General features: G+C 40.2%; 1 protein-coding gene across 2 annotated transcripts in view; it reads left to right on the plus strand.

Annotated features, from left to right (window-relative positions):
• Nucleotides 1-2,601: 2,601 nt before the first annotated feature.
• Nucleotides 2,602-16,000, plus strand: part of GTF2A1 (general transcription factor IIA subunit 1) — a 45,647-nt gene continuing 32,248 nt past the window's right edge. Inside the window, exons 1-2 of one of the 2 annotated variants that reach the window (XM_046009681.1) lie at nt 2,602-3,059; nt 6,956-7,057. In XM_046009681.1, coding sequence (XP_045865637.1) covers nt 3,030-3,059; nt 6,956-7,057 — 132 coding nt within the window. In that variant the 5' untranslated portion in view covers nt 2,602-3,029. Of the gene's footprint in view, nt 3,060-4,766; nt 4,835-6,955; nt 7,058-16,000 lie in introns of those variants that run through there. The other variant, XM_046009682.1, reaches the window with a different exon arrangement.

The raw sequence follows: 16,000 nt of genomic DNA on the forward strand, positions 1-16,000 counted from the left end.
CTTCTTTTGTTTGGCAATTATTCAGTGTTTAGGCAGAATATTAACATTAAAAGGAAGAAGTAACTTGCTATTGTCCAGTACAAATCACTTTGAAGTAAAAAATAAATAAATAAATAAAAGACACATTACAAAGAAAGAGAGCACTATAAGTATCTATCTGTTTAAGCATATGGCTGTTACAAAGTATGAGTTTGTAAGCTGAATATGCAGTATAAATGATTCATGATTCATACATGGTACAAGGAACAGCTAAAATTAGAAAAGTTGTTCAAGCTCCCCTTCCCCAAGAAAAAGATCAGATAAAAACAATTTACATATAATGCTAAATCTAGTCTTACATGGGAGGAGCTTTCTATTCACAGATTTCCAGTTTTGTGAATTAAAAACAGTTGTAGTCTCCAAATCATTCAGACCAAATTATTCAGACTATTTTGGTGCAAGATCAGGTAATGTCTCTTTCTGTAACTAAAGTGGCTGACCCACATATATAGTGATTGAAGGCATATTACAATATATTACAACTAAATGAGGAATGGAAAACAGTAAATTAGAATGGAATCCATGCACAATGAAAAGAGAAGGGAAGAGATCCGGGTTAATATTAGTTAATATTAGTTAAATGCTTCAGCACTGTTGCAATTTAAAGTGTGTAAAAACAGAGGCCATCTTAGAGCCTCCAAGAAGTAGGAAGTTCTTAAGGAGTCCAGGATGGGGTTTTCTGTCTTTTTAATCCAATAACTGTATTTTGTTACTTCATAGTTCAGGTTCAATCAGAGCAAAATGGTGACTAATCCCACTGGAATAAGTCTGTGGAGAATAAATCTCATAGATTCAAACCCATGTTTTGTATGCAGTGGTCTTTATCTTAACTGATGGCAAAACATTTTATCATTTAGTTAAGACTATCAAGTGGTGAGAGGAGAAAATGAGGTGGAAGGTGAGAGATACCAAGCTCAAATAGTTGGTAGTATGCATACATAAAGAGGTAAAAAGAAGTCCTAATAAATGATGAAATTTACCAGTATTGGTACTGTTTAGTATAACTTTTCGGGCTAATGGTCACCTGAATATTAAAAGAATTACAAAAGGTGATGGAATCCTATTTTTATGTATCAAGAACACTAAGATTTCCTAGGACGGTTTTTTAAGTGCCTTCCCTCAGGAAGCTGTGCAGGGAACTGAAATGCAACTGGTTTAAGGCAGGTGATGTTAAAAGAAATCTCAAAATTAATTGATATTCTCTATGCCCATCACAAACATACCGACAACTTCCCATTTTCTGAGTCTTAATGGCCTCTGCTTTCTCTAATTTCTTCCTTCAGGTCCTGGCAGGTTGCATCTTTTCCTCTCTTTGATATTTTCCAAATATGCTCTCAGCTAGCTGCATACAACTTTGACATTTCGTTTTGCTTTATGAGGATAAACTCCCTCACTTGTCCAGACTACATTCCATGTTTCTCAAAATTCCTAGGGACAAGAGAATTAGGTACTGTGAGTTCTGCCTTCTAAACAGAGCATTCTCTGTTCTGCGCGAAATGTTGCCATAAAGGCGGGATTTGCCTGAGCAGAGCAGGTCAAACGCCTTTTGATTTATACTTCAAGACATGGACTTTTTTTGCCCGCTCTCTCGCAGCGAGAGGCCACAAGAGTTGGTGGGTCAAGGGGAAGTATTTCAGATGCTAGTCATTACACGCAGGACGTATGGTTACAGAATTTTGGCAGTATTTAAAAAAAGGTGGCGGGAGGGGGGGGAGAACGTTATCGTGCTGTCATAATCCGGTGGCTCGTATTTTGTTTCGTTTTGTTTGGCATTCCCACCACCATTGTAAGTCACTTAAAGTACTAGTAGGCTAGTAGATGGCCGACACTTGGGAAACTTAAGCCCAGAGACTTTTAGCTGTAGTGGGGAGACAAACAACTCAGTTCAGGGGGTTACTAATCCTGAAATGTGTTAACAGTGGGCCCAAATCAGATTTCTTCACCTTCAGGAAGACGTACACAATTTTGTAGGGGGAAGGCCCACCCTTCAGAAGAGGAACAGAAGCCTCAGAGCTTGGAATCAGTGACTAACTCAAGCGCTGAGATGACTCCGCACTTAAAACTCTGCCCGGAGTCCGAGCACTCCCGGGGCCGGAAGCGGGAACACGTGACCGGTCCTCTACAGCCATTGCTAGCGAGGCAGCTGCCACAACCCCTTCCATATTTCCTAGCTTCTCCAGCTCAGGGAGATGCAGAAAGACCTGACAAGAGCCGGTCCCAGGTAACTCTGGACTCCAGTGTCACCAAAACTCAAGTCTTTTCCAGCAGTGCTTTGCAAGTCCCTCACCCTAAAAGAGCTGTGGAACACTTCCGCCTGGGTGGCAACCACGTGATCACGCGAGACTTGGGGAGTCGGCAAGCTGATAGAACTACTCCAGTTCCCTGGCTCCGCCCGCCCAGCACCCTTCACGGCGCGTGACGACGCGGCCCACGGCGGCCTCCGCCCCGGCGCGCCTGCGCAGGCGGCTCTCGCGGTGTCTCGCGCTCAACCCCGCCCACCTCTGCCCCCGCCCTTTCCGCCCCTCCCTCCCCCTCCGCCCTGTCTCTCGGCGGCAGCGGCGGCGGCGGCGGCTCGCGCAGCTCGTTGGCTCACTATATAAAGGGGAGAAGCGGGCGGACCGGACGGCTGGAGCTGCAGCCGGTGGCGGCAGCGGCGGCGCGGGGAGCGGCGACCGGTGGTGGTTTCCCTCCTTGGCGCGGGGTGGGGAGCGGGCAACGCCCCCTGGACCCCAAAAGGGTCGTGGCTTTTTTTTTTTAAGGGCGATTCTCGAGGTTTTTAGCTCTGGGAGGACTGCCCCCCTCCTCCTCCTCCTCCTCTCACCGCTCCCCTCTACTCTTTCAGGATTCGATTTTGTTTGAAATTTTTACCCCCAATCTTGCGGTGGCTTGGGCCACCCTCCGGGTGTTTTGGTTTTCTTTTTTCTTTTTTGGTTTTGTTTTTATCTTGTTTTCTCGGGCTTGCCCCCCTCTTGTTTGTGTTGTGTGTGGAAATGGCGAACTCGGCAAATACAAACACCGTGGTAAGGACGTGGTTTGGTGGCCGGCGGGGGCTTCGTCCAGGCGGCAGCAACGGCCGGACCGGGCGGGGGCGGGGACGGCGGTGACTCCCGGCCTCTACTCTCCTCAGCCGCCCGCGCGGCCGCCGCCGCCGCTTCCCGCCTCGGGCGGAGCGGGCCGGGGCGGCGGGCGCGGGGGGGCGCCTCGGGCTCGCGGCGGCGGCGGCGGCGGCGGCGGCGGCGGGAGGGCGAGGGCGCCGGCGGGGCCTGGGGCCGCCGCGGGGCGGTTCGGGCCGCAGAGGCCGTTGGGCCGGGGCGAGCGCGCGGCCCGGGTCCCAGACCCCGGCCGCCGGGAGGGAGGGTGGGTGGGAAGCCGCCGCTTCCCCCACCCTGAAGCGGGCCCGGCAGCGCCGGCTCGAGAAGGGCACCCCGAGCAGCCTCAAAACAAAAACCGCGTCTGGGGAATTAGGCGAGTCCCCCAGACCCGCCGTGGTCCACTTCAATGCAGTGGAAGGTGAACGGCTACTTTGGGGGACATTTGGGGTGTTTCTGGCGGTTGTGCTTAGGGAGCCTTCACTGGGGCCATTTTATATTTCTTTAAAAAAAAAAAAAAAGGACGAAGGTTGAAAAGCACTTATCTCGGTTCCTTCCGAATCGGTAAAATGGCGAAGGGGAAGCAAAACCCCCCTCGTATCTTCCACTAGCAAAAGCACCAAAGCAACAAAAAAAGCTTACAGTGGTCAAAGTGCCCCTGCTTTCGCCTTGAAATTTGCCTACTTCTCCCCATTAGTCCCTTTTTGGTTACTTGCGATCACGTAGGTTTGCAAAAAGCAGTCACATAAATAACCTTGTCAGTCACCAACGCAATGTGATCACTAGTCCACCCCACTCTTATTTTTATTCTGACAATAAAACACGTTTTTGCCCGGTCCCAAACGCCGCGGATAAGCCCGCGGCCGCCCGACTCCGTACCGTTGGCGACTCGGGTCGATCCATCATGGCTGCGGCCGCTTACCCTGCTTTTCAGTCCCTGAGCCTTGTGGTCCTCCTCCCTTTGGCTGCCCTGTTTATATAGAGCCATTGCCGCTCTCTAATATAGACTCTGCCAGGATGGGAAGGTGCTTTTCAGGCCTACGTCACCGCCTCTCCATTTAAACACTAGATCCGGCTTTAAATAGTGAGAGCTGCTGAGAGCGGGGCTGGGAGGTGCGTGCTCCCGAGGCGAGAGGCAGGAGTGTGCAGAGCTCAGTTTATTTCTAGGTCCTTTGCTTGCACTGTAATTTCGCACCCAGCAGGGCCGCTTTCAGCGTCCCAAGTTTTTTGTTGTTGTTTTGAAGCAGCAGTTAGGGTTTCCTGTCTTTGTTAGGGGAAAATAAAATTGCTGGCCCTTTTTATTTTTGCTTTTAAACAGCACTGTAGCTCAGATGTCTAATCGTTTTTGTATTGGAAAATGCGTTATTGTCGGGAATTAAAAAAAAAGCTTCCTACATTAACCGTTAGCTGCAGGGTACTTGACTTTGGTAATGTTCTGTTCTTCAAGTATTCAGAAAATATGTTAGAAGTAAAGCTTCTAATATGCCTTTTTTCTGTAATAAATGTTGGAGACAAAGCTTTTTGAAGAAATATTCAAGTTCTTAAAGCCTCGACATAGGACCTTATGTCCATGGTCCACTTATGCAGTCAAATGCTCTACCACTGAGCTATACCCCCGCCATCATGGTCCACTTATGTATAGACGAATCGTGAGTAATGAGAGTGAGGAGGCTTAGTGCAAACTGGATTGTCAAAAAATTAAAATTGTAAGTTGGCAGTGTTTTTTATTTCTTTGGATATTAATATCCTAGATGGATGTTAATCTGATTTATTTTCCAATGTTCCCTCAGGGAACTAACACTTTTGAAAGGAACCTTCTAGATAGTCATTAGGTAGTGACAGTCATGGTTCTCTAATTTACCAGTTTGGAATGTCTGTGTTTTTAAAACCAGGACAAACCTAAATTACTTTGTATTTTGTAAAAGGCAAAAACCTTGGCTCAAGTAAGGTTTAGTATTTTAAATAATAACTTGGAAATTGCTTATTTCAGATAGTCCCTACATACCCCCCATTCATCAGTATTATGGGGGCTTATCAACTTAGGAAGAATTCTGCTAAATTGCTCTCTGTTTGTGTATATGTCATGAAGAATACACATTTCTCTTTATAGTGCTTTTATGAATCCACTAAATGGTCAAGTTGTGGCTTAACTAAGGTGCATAAGCAAAATACTAAAGGTAAATTCATTAAATAGGGAGTGCCAGAAGAAAGCAAGTTTTGTACCTGTAAATGTCTGGATCTCCAAGCTGAAGATTTTTAAGCTGAAGAGTGATTGACTTCAGAAAACACCAAATGTCCAGTTTGCTGAAAAAAATAATTTATATCATCAACTTAAGATTCATAGTAACAATTTAAAATTATACCATCACCTTATAGTGCATTAAGGATCATTATTGGCTTAAAAAAGCCACTTTTTAAATGCTATTTTTGTAATGCAGTGGTTAAATCTGCATAGATAAAGTGATACCTATAGTCAGTGACAATTTCCTTATATATAGAATCAGAATGTTAAAATGAGATCCTATAGAGTCCCAAATTTGCACATGAATAACTTAATAGTTTACAGAGGTAAATTTGGTAAAATAAAGCAGGTTAGTGTGTGGAATAGCAAAGGTCAGAACCCAGGTATATGAATTGTTTTTCTGGTTGTGATGAAAAGGAACAAATTTTAATGGTTGAGGTAAGTTATACAGAGGAACTCATTATTTGTAGTTTTGGCAGTGCAAGAACGCATTTTCTTAGATGGTTCTCCTGTGATAACAATGTTTCTGAAAGAGATGCTAGTGAAGCGTTTCTGCTTGAGGTTTGGTTATGAGAGCAAACCCTTGGTTTTATTGGGGAACCAGTAATTCTTATTTTAAGCAGGTTATAAAACATGAATAATGACAAACGTTAAAAGAAAAAGGCTGATAACCTTAATTGTGTGTGATAATGGATAGGATTTATAACAAGATAGCTCTAGTTCTATCATACTGACATGCAAACTTATTGCCTAACGTGTTAAAAATAAGATAGGGGTTGGGCAAATTATTGTCCATTACCTTTTGATTTTTAAAAAATACTTTATACTTTTGAAAGTGTTTTCTCATTTTTTTCTCCTTTCATTCTTCTGGCAACCTTCTAGAAACAGTCTTCCCCTCCAACCCTTCCTAAGTAATACCAACAATAGTAGTAATATTAATAATTAGAAAAATAAACGTTGAGTCTGTTCATGATTTTGTTTTATAGCATCGTTTGGGCAGTTGTTAAAGGAAAGAAATCCTGGGAAAGAGATCAGTGTGCCTTGTTCATCTGGGGCTTTGAGACCTGTTATTGTGGGTATATGAACAATTTAATGGTATAGCTTAAAGGCACAGACTGGTTAACAGAAAATAGAAATTATGTGATTTTTAAATTAGGTTGCAGATATTATCAGGCAAATGACTGGACGTAAGGTTCTCTAGTTTAAGTCTTAGTGAGGAGGTTGTGAGATCTAACAGGAGTCAAACAAAGGGAGGAATAATAGGAACCAGACATAAGCAACCCATAAGGCTATTTATTGGGTCATATTAGGTGTTTTGATTATAACAACATAGGAAATTATAACTGGAAATTGTGTGGACCTTGTATGCGTAAGGACTTCTGTTTTTGAATTGTATTAGTCTTTAAGACTTCTTTTAAAATATGCAGTCGTAAAATAATCCATTTTAATTGAAGCAAATGGTGTTTGTTAGGATGGCCATATCTTAAGTTATAGCTTCTAAAATAAATTTTGTTTAGTTGGAAAAATGATTGTTTGGAATATGTGAAAAATGATCTTTTTCAAGTTTTTTATTTTTCCTTTGAAGCCTAAATTGTACAGATCTGTGATTGAAGATGTTATTAATGATGTAAGAGACATCTTTTTGGATGACGGAGTTGATGAACAAGTTCTGATGGAACTAAAAACCGTGAGTTTGCCTCTTTGTTATTTTTAATAGTCATGCTTTCTCCCCCCCCCCCCCCCTTAAAATCCTCTCTTCAGCCAGAGACTGATCCATAATTTTTCCATGGGGTGAACATTCAACTTTGCTGGAGGAGGCAGTATGTGGATAGGTGAAGGATGCTAGTTTTAGATCGCTCCACCATCCATCCTTCCTCTGCTCCTAGGCACACTGTTTGTATTTCAGTTTCATAATGTGTGATACAGGAATTGGTCGGACTTGCCTTATAGGTTTGTTTTGAGGATTAAATACAATAACCATATAAGTTATAACCTTATTAAGCACAGTGCCTGGCAATAGCATTCACTATTATTAGTGGACCATTAGCATTATATATTTATGGTCTAATTATTTAACATAGGTATAGTTTTTTTGTTTGTTTGTTTTACTTTTTTAATGGTCTTAATGTACCAGTATTTTTTTTTTTTAAAGATTTTATTTATTTATCTGACAGAGATCACAGGTAGGCAGAGAGGCAGACAGAGAGAGAGGAAGGGAAGCAGGCTCCCTGCCGAGCAGAGAGCCCGATGCTGGGCTCGATCCCAGGACCCTGGGATCATGACCTGAGCGGAAAGCAGAGGCTTTAACCCACTGAGCCACCCAGGCACCCTGTACCTGTATTTTTAAATGTATTTATGGGAGTGCCTGGGTGGCTCACCCTTAAGCCTCTGCCTTCAGCTCAGGTCGTGATCTCAGGGTCCTGCGATTGAGCCTTGCATGGGCTCTCTCTGCTCAGTGGGGAGCCTGCTTCTCCCTCTTTCTCTGCCTGTCTCTCTCCCTACCTGTGATCTCTTTGTCAAGTAAATAAATAAAATCTTAAAAAGTATGCTATGGAGATTAAATAAGTGCTTTGATAAAATAGTTTTGTGTTCTTAAGGTTTTTTTTTGTTTGTTTGTTTGTTTTAATGTAGGCCAAATACTAGGTTTATGATATAGTTTACACTGGGAGTTGACTTTCTGTCTCTTGGATTTCTTTGGACTTACACAATGATAATTAGATATTTTTATTTAACATTTGTGTTTCCTTGGTGTTGTAATAACTCATGAAATCATTGACTATTTTGCTTTATTGCTCAGAACAGTAGTTTTCAAAATAAGGTCTGTGAAGTCCTAAGGTTTCCCCACAGATTCTTTCAGGAGGTCAGTGAGGTTGGCCAAATGCCCATCTGAATAATCAGAGTTTGTCATGTCTTCAGTAAAAGTTGTGTTCTATGAAAAGTGGCCAATTAAACTTGCTACTCAAATGCACAAGTACTTTTCTTTGAGGTAACTCTTCATATGCACAATGCTTTATGTATGCTTCCCATTTTGATGCAGTGAATATTAAAAAAGATGTGTACTGGGGTCCCTGAGTGGCTCAGTGGATTAAGCCTCTGCCTTTGGCTCAGGTCATGGTCTCAGCGTCCTGGGATCAAGCCCCTCATGGGGCTCTCTGCTCAGTGGGGAGCCTGCTTCTCCCTCTCTCTCTGCCTGCCTCTCTGCCTGCTTGTGATCTCTCGCTGTCAAATAAATAAAATCTTAAAAAAGATGTGTATTGAAGAATCAAGATGAGAGATCAGTGTTAATGTTAAGAAATCAGAATACTTGATACCTTTAATGAAATGTGTTAATGTTTGAAATATCACATAATTTACTGAACTTATATTTTCCAAATGACCGGTGCATTATGTTGCAAAATCCCTTGTTCAAAGTGAAAGATAAATGAATGGATTTTAATCTAAGAGTATGAAAAGGTCGTTGGTGTGTGGTTTCAGATTTTACATTGTAGCTAACTTTTAAGAAACCATCACTTTGAATACTTTTTCTTTTCCCAACTGTGTGGGAAGACAGATTTTCTTCATATATTCAACCAAAACAATAAGATGGTTGTAGAAGCAGATAGGAGAACCCAGCTATTTTTCCTTTAAACTATTTGTCAGTAAATTTGATTTGGTTATTTTTGTTAAAAATGTGTTATTTATGTTAACATGTGATGGATACATTGCTGTTTTTAAATGAATTTGTAAACAAAATACCCAACGTACTTAAAATTTCATAAAAGCTGGGCGCCTGGGTATCTCAGTGGGTTAAGCCGCTGCCTTCAGCTCAGGTCATGATCTCGGGGTCCTGGGATCGAGTCCCGCATCGGGCTCTCTGCTCAGCAGGGAGCCTGCTTCCCTCTCTCTCTCTCTGGCTGCCTCTCTATCTACTTGTGATCTCTCTCTGTCAAATAAATAAAATCTTAAAAAAATTTTCATAAAAGCTCTTTGAGGTCTTTAGTAATTTTTGATAGCAGTGAAGGATCCTGAGACTAAAAAGTTTTAGAACTGCTGGCTTAAAAATTGGGTATTAATATCCTTGAGGACTGTGTACAAATCAGTAATCACAGTCAATGTTTTTATTTATTTATTTATTTATTTATTTATTTATTTATTTGACAGAGATCACAAGTAGACAGAGAGGCAGGCAGAGAGAGAGAGAGGGAAGCAGGCTCCATGCTGAGCAGATGAGCCTGGGTGGCTCAGTGGGTTAAAGCCTCTGCCTTCGGCTCCAGTCATGATCCCAGGGTCCTCGGATCGAGCCCCACATTGGGCTCTCTGCTCAGCAGGGAGTCTGCTTCCCTCTCTCTCAATCTCTCTCGGCAGGCTCTCTTGCCTGCTTGTTATCTCTGTCAAATAAATAAGATCTTTAAAAAAAAGAGTTCTAGTATTAAAAAAACATGTAGAAAATCAGCCTCAAAGTCTTTAATCCACTCTAAATCAAACTGGTAGTCAATCCTGGTTGTTGGTTATCTACTCTTGCTTTTCACAAAGTGTGGGGAATTGATTTTTCCTACTGGTCCCAGTAGCATCAAAGCATTCTCCAAAGAGAATGAGCTGTCTTTGGGATTAAATAGATCTAACTCTATTTTTATTACACTTGATTTTTCAAATATATTAGTGTAATAGATACATAATGTATTTAATATATGAATATTATGTATGTTTTATACATTGTTTGATGGCTAGTTTTTAATGACAAAAATTGTGAATTATTCGACTATGAATCCCTAGCCTCTAGCACAGTGCCTCGCATATGTAGTTGGTATTCAGTAAATATTTAATTAAGTTAGTTAATAACAAACATGGTTCCAGAACCTAACAGAACAAAGTACTTTAATATTTTTGCTGTTTTTCAGATGGGGCATACTCTTCTATGGTGGGTTGTAACTGGGTTTGAAAGTACACTGTTAACACTAAATGGAATTTATGTTATTTTAATTCTCTTTACTAAATTTCTTCAGATCTCAGAATTTCCAGAATATGCCCTATCTGTGGTGATAAATGGTCTGTATCTGTACTCTCCAGTATGGTAGCCACTAGCGACATGTGGCTATTAAGCACTTGAAATGTAGTTAATGGAACTGAAGAACTAAATTTTTAATTATAATTAATTGCAATTTAAATCACCATGTGTTAAAAAGTAAAAATAAATAAATCACCATGTGTGTCAGCTAGATATTGTATTATATTCCTTTTTTTTTTTTTTTAAAGATTTAATTTATTTATTTGACAGACAGAGATCACAGGTAGGCAGAGAAGCAGGCAGAGAGAGAGGAGGAAGCAGGGTCCCCGCTGAGCAGAGAGCCCGACGTGGGGCTCGATCCCAGGACCCTGGGATCATGACCGGAGCCTAAGGCAGAGGCTTTAACCCACTAAGCCACCTAGGTGCCCCATAGATACTGTATTATATTCTACAGGTTTAGACATCTTGCTAACAAAAACTAACATTGCTTTTGTGTTTTATGATTTACAAAGGACTTTGTCATTAGTTCTAACCCCTTCTTGCCACTTTATGGCTGTTTCACAGACTTACCAAAAACTACACCACTGCTGAAGGATACAGTGGTGAATTAGATGACGAATTAAGATGAGTAAGGACTGTGCATGTAATTTGAAGTCTAACTAGATAATGCTGGAAGAGATGCGATTAAAAAAAGTCAATCCAGTTCTCAGAGGTTATCGCTTGAAACACTTTGGACCTACTTTAATGTATAAACTATGGGAGATAGAAAAAACACCTAAAACATAGTCTTGACAGTCTTTAATTTGTATTTGAATGTAAATTGTGTTTTGGATTTGAGTGATTATGAATGGGAATGACAGTCTACAGATCCTGTTTAAAGTGAATGATAAAATCATCCTCATTTCTACACTCAGACCTACCCATATCTAAATAGCAAGTACATATAAAACTTGGCCTCTCTTCTCAATGAAATAAAGTGAGAAAAATTTCCTCAGTTGGAGACAAATCTGAAACTCAGTTTTTATTGGTCTCTAGATGAGGTTTCTCAGCCTTGGCACTACTGTCATTTGTTAATTCTTTGTTGCAGAGAGCTGTTCCGTTCATTGTAGAATGTTAACAGCATACCTGGTCTCTGCCCACTAAATGCCAGTAGTACTGCTCATTTCTGACAACTAAAAATGTCTCTCTGCATTGCCAAATGTCCGTGGGGGGCAAAACCACCTCAGATTGAGAACCACTCTTCTAAATATACTCTAGTTATATATAAATACTTGGGCCATAACTTGAACAATAATCCCTTATTCTCTACTTCATTTATCCTTGGGGGGAACTCTGTGCCTCAACTCCATTTCAAGGGAGCCCAGAAATGCAGTTTTCTTGTATTTATTCAGGAGCTAGATGTTTTGTGAAAGTAGAATCCTTCAAATTTCTAGCCTGGCAAACTGCCAGGAAACCATAGATTTAATCACAAATTTATAGGTCAAAAAATAGACTCAGAAGGAATATGCTTTGATAAGATTATTTAGCAAATAGTACAGACTTTAACGAAGGCCTTTTGTCTTCAGATGACGTATATAATCCTTACCAGGAAAAAGGAAGGGACCAGAGTTGTGACTGGACCTGCTGTGATAGCAGCAATACAGTGTAGAGATTAAAACTTGGACCAGAGCTAGGATTAGGATGTGGCAAGCAAGGGGTCTAGGGTGTAGAATTTAAAAGACACTTAGTCTTCACTCTCAGGGTCCAGGTTCTGTGACTGGGAACACAGAAGTCAGACTGCCTGGATTATATACCACTTTGCCTGCTGTTAGTTGGTGGTCTTGGATAAATTATCTAACTTACTGTTCTTCTTTTTTTGTTTGTTTGTTTGTTTTCTGTAAAAAGGAGATGGTAACAATGTGTTACAGGATTTTGGAAAAATGAGTCTCTGTGTAAAGTTACTTGCAAAGTGCAGAGTAAGAATACAGATTAATACTAATACTATATTAATCTAGTTAATATGCTCTATAGATGTGTACATTACAGCCATTTGGGGAATAGAAAATGAATTTTCTCCATGTCTAATTTCAGAGACCTGGCAGAAGATTAATGAAATAAGTTTGTCAGAATAATAGCTACTGTGTTGGAGAGAAAATAATGTTATAAAAATAAAGAGTTCTTCTGTTTCCTAAGCAAAATAAATAAATATGTAATAATTCAGTATTCTTGATTGTTGTCAGTAGTATTAATGTGATTACTCTTGATGAAAATAGTACTGCATTGTTTATTTTAAATAGGTGATATTTGAAAAGTAGAGTATTTTGATAAATACAATTAAAATCATAAAAAATTGGATAAAACAAAACATTTAGTCAGTTTGAACTTTATATTATTTGATATTAAAGTTTAATGCTAAATATTTGTACAGTATTGTATTTGTGTTTTTCATGTTACCTGGGACAGTATTTGGTACTTGGTAAATGTGAATTCTCAGTGGCCTACTCCAACACCCCTTTTTCCTCTGCTCCCTACCCACCTGCAGCAGTTGGAAATGTGTGGGGCCATGTTTGTTTGTCTTAATGACTAGTGGGCACCTTTGGCATTTAGTCGGCTACAGTCCGGAATGGGTTTTTTGTTTTTTTGGGGGAGAGGGGAGTAATACTTCCTGTGGCACTACCTGTACAATAAAAATTGTCTTGTCCAAGATGTCAGTAGCATCCTTACAGAGAAACATTAGCTAGAAATAAGTTTGTTTGCCCTTCTCTTCTTTGAAATTAATACTAAATGTCTGATAAGCTCTTAGTCATTCCGTTGCCTCCTGAATAAGACAGTCTCTACCTTGAAGGATTTCATACTTCAGTAGAGAAGGTAGACTTGGTGTGAAAAGTATGATAGAAATATTTCTTGAGGGGCGCCTGGGTGGCTCAGTGGGTTAAAGCCTCTGCCTTTGGCTCCGGTCGTGATCCCAGAGTCCTGGGATCGAGCCCTGTGTCGGGCTCTTTGCTCAGTGGGAAGCCTACTTCCTCCTCTCTCTCTGCCTGCCTCTCTGTCTACTTGTGATGTCTCTCTGTCAAATAAATAAATAAAATCTTAAAAAATATATTTCTAGGATTTGGAGGCAGTGAGTGATTTCTTTTGAGGCTATGTGACTTTGACGTATCCATTGTTTAGGGAATCATGAGGGAAGACTGCTAGTCAGAGGGAATAGTTTACTAAGATTTAGACATGAGATAGGTATGCTATGTTCAGGGAACTTCAAGTACGTTGACACTGTTAGGAAAGTAGAATGCAAGTCACAGTAGCAGAGAGGTAATGTAATTCTGTATTAAGGAGCTTAATCTTAAAAGTGAGAAAGATTGTCTGGGGTGCTAGTTAGAATGCAGATTTTTGGACTGCTGTTCCAGAGAGTCTGACCTGATAGAGGCACAGTTTGACATTTTCTTTTTAATTCAATTACATATACCAAAAAAGAAAAAATTTGACTTTTAACAACCCACTAATGGGTTGCAATATGCACTTTGAAAAGCATTGGTTTAGACTTTAATAGCATGCATTAAAGTGACCTGGACAGGTTATTAAAACAGATTTTTGGCTTCATCCCCAGAGTTGCTGAGTCAGTAGGTCTGGAGTGGGGCCTGAGAATTAGTATGCCTAACAAATTCTCAGGTGATGCTGATGACCGTATTTTGAGGACCACTGATTTATAGAGGATAGATTGGAAGAGCAAGTTTTCACTAGATTGTGGGCTCTGTGAGGAGAAGGATTTTTGTCAGGTTTGTTCACTGTTTCAGTGCCTCTAATAGTGCCTAGTATATAGGAGATCTCAGTAGTTATTTGTAGAATTTATGACTTGATACGGGGAGTTCAGTGGGCTAAGTCATTACACTTTATGGTAGTACTGGTGGGAGGAAAGGACTTGAACCAGGGCCATGCCAGTAAGGACAGATTGGAATAATGCTTTGGAAGGGATAGTGACAGTAATGAGGTTTGTTGAGGTGAATTCTGACTCATTCTGTTGCTTAGGAGGCTAGGTGAGTAGTGGTACTCAGTATTTAGCTCATAATATATAATCATTAATATTATTTTTTAAAGATTGTCATTTATTTATTTGGCAGACAGAGATCTCAAGTTGGGGGAGAGGCAGGCAGAGAGAGAGAGAGGAAGAAGCAGGCTCCCAGCTGAGCAGAGAGCCCAATGTGGGGCCTGATCCCAGGATCATGACCCAAGCCAAAGGCAGAGGCTTTAACCCGCTGAGTCACCCAGGCGCCCCTAATCATTAATATTTGCCATTACTGTGGAAGATTCCTTGAAATGATGTGAATGGATCACATCGTAGTGGATAGACCAATTAGAGGTGATTGAACTGAAGTTTTAAATTTAAAAAAGCATGGTTTAAACAACAGTTTCTTAAGGCATATTAATCAATGGTACCTTGATTTTTGGCTTCCCAGAGTCTAGGTTTTATATATATATATATATATATATATATATATAAATAAATAATAATATATATATATAAATAAATAAAATTAAAATTAAATTAAAATAAAAATTAAAATTAAAATAAAATTAAAAAATATATATATATATTTATTTGACAGAGATCACAGGCAGGCAGAGAGGTAGGCAGAGAGAGAGGAGGAAGCAGGTTCCCCGTCGAGCAGAGAGCCGGATGTGGGGCTCGATCCCAGAACCCTGGGATCATGACCTGAGCTGAAGGCAGAGGCTTTAACCCACTGCCACCCAGGCGCCCCCAGAGTCTAGGTTTTTGTTTTTGTTTTTGTTTTAGAACAGACAAAAGAAATATAGAAGTTTTGGGTGAGTGCAAACTGTTTGAGAATCTTTTTATATAATATATTAGTTGAAATGTATTTTATTCAGTGTATAAGTGTCCGTTTTGTGTGTTGTGCTAAATGCCTACTCTACAGAGATGAACCAGATACAAATTGAGCTCTCCGAAAGTAATTCTTTGTTACCCTAGGTAGAATTCTAGCTGTTTTTAATTTGAGATTTTTCAGAGACTTAGATTTCTTAGCTGGAAGTGATTTTAGAAGTAAATCAACTTGTCTTCTTTTTAGATGAGGAAAATGCCCAAGAAAGATAGGTAATTTGTCCACAAAACCGAAAAGTGGCCAAACCAGGAACATGTTTCTGATTTCTAGTGTAATGCTCTATTACACAATTAATAGCACCACCACTGTAATAATGAAAACTAACATTTATTGGTCACTGAGTTTATGCTAGATTCTGATAAACGTTTTATATAAATACGTTACTGAGTCCTCACAACAACCAGTGAGGAAGATACTGTTAGTATCTCTGTAGTCTTTAGGCAGGTCTAAACATGAGCTTGCTAAGGGGAATTGTTGCTTTGGGAGATTGACCTTTAGTTTACTTTTTTAGCAAGCTATTAGAGATATGCTGGAATTGTTATTAGCATGTAGCTACAAATACAGAATTTCTAGAACAGTTTGAAGTGTTGGAAGGTGATAAAAATCATTGTATGGTAAAAAGACCTTTTTGAAGGATCTCCTAGAAGTCTCAGGTGTGTTAGGCAGTATTCCAAGAGCATATCCTAGGGGAGAAAACAAAGTGTGTGTATGGGCTAGGTGCATGTGTACAAAATGACTGAATTATTTTTTTTTAATATTATATTTTATTTTTTTT

The sequence above is a fragment of the Meles meles genome, chromosome 6, assembly GCF_922984935.1.
Source record: "Meles meles chromosome 6, mMelMel3.1 paternal haplotype, whole genome shotgun sequence".
Taxonomy (NCBI): domain Eukaryota; kingdom Metazoa; phylum Chordata; class Mammalia; order Carnivora; family Mustelidae; genus Meles; species Meles meles.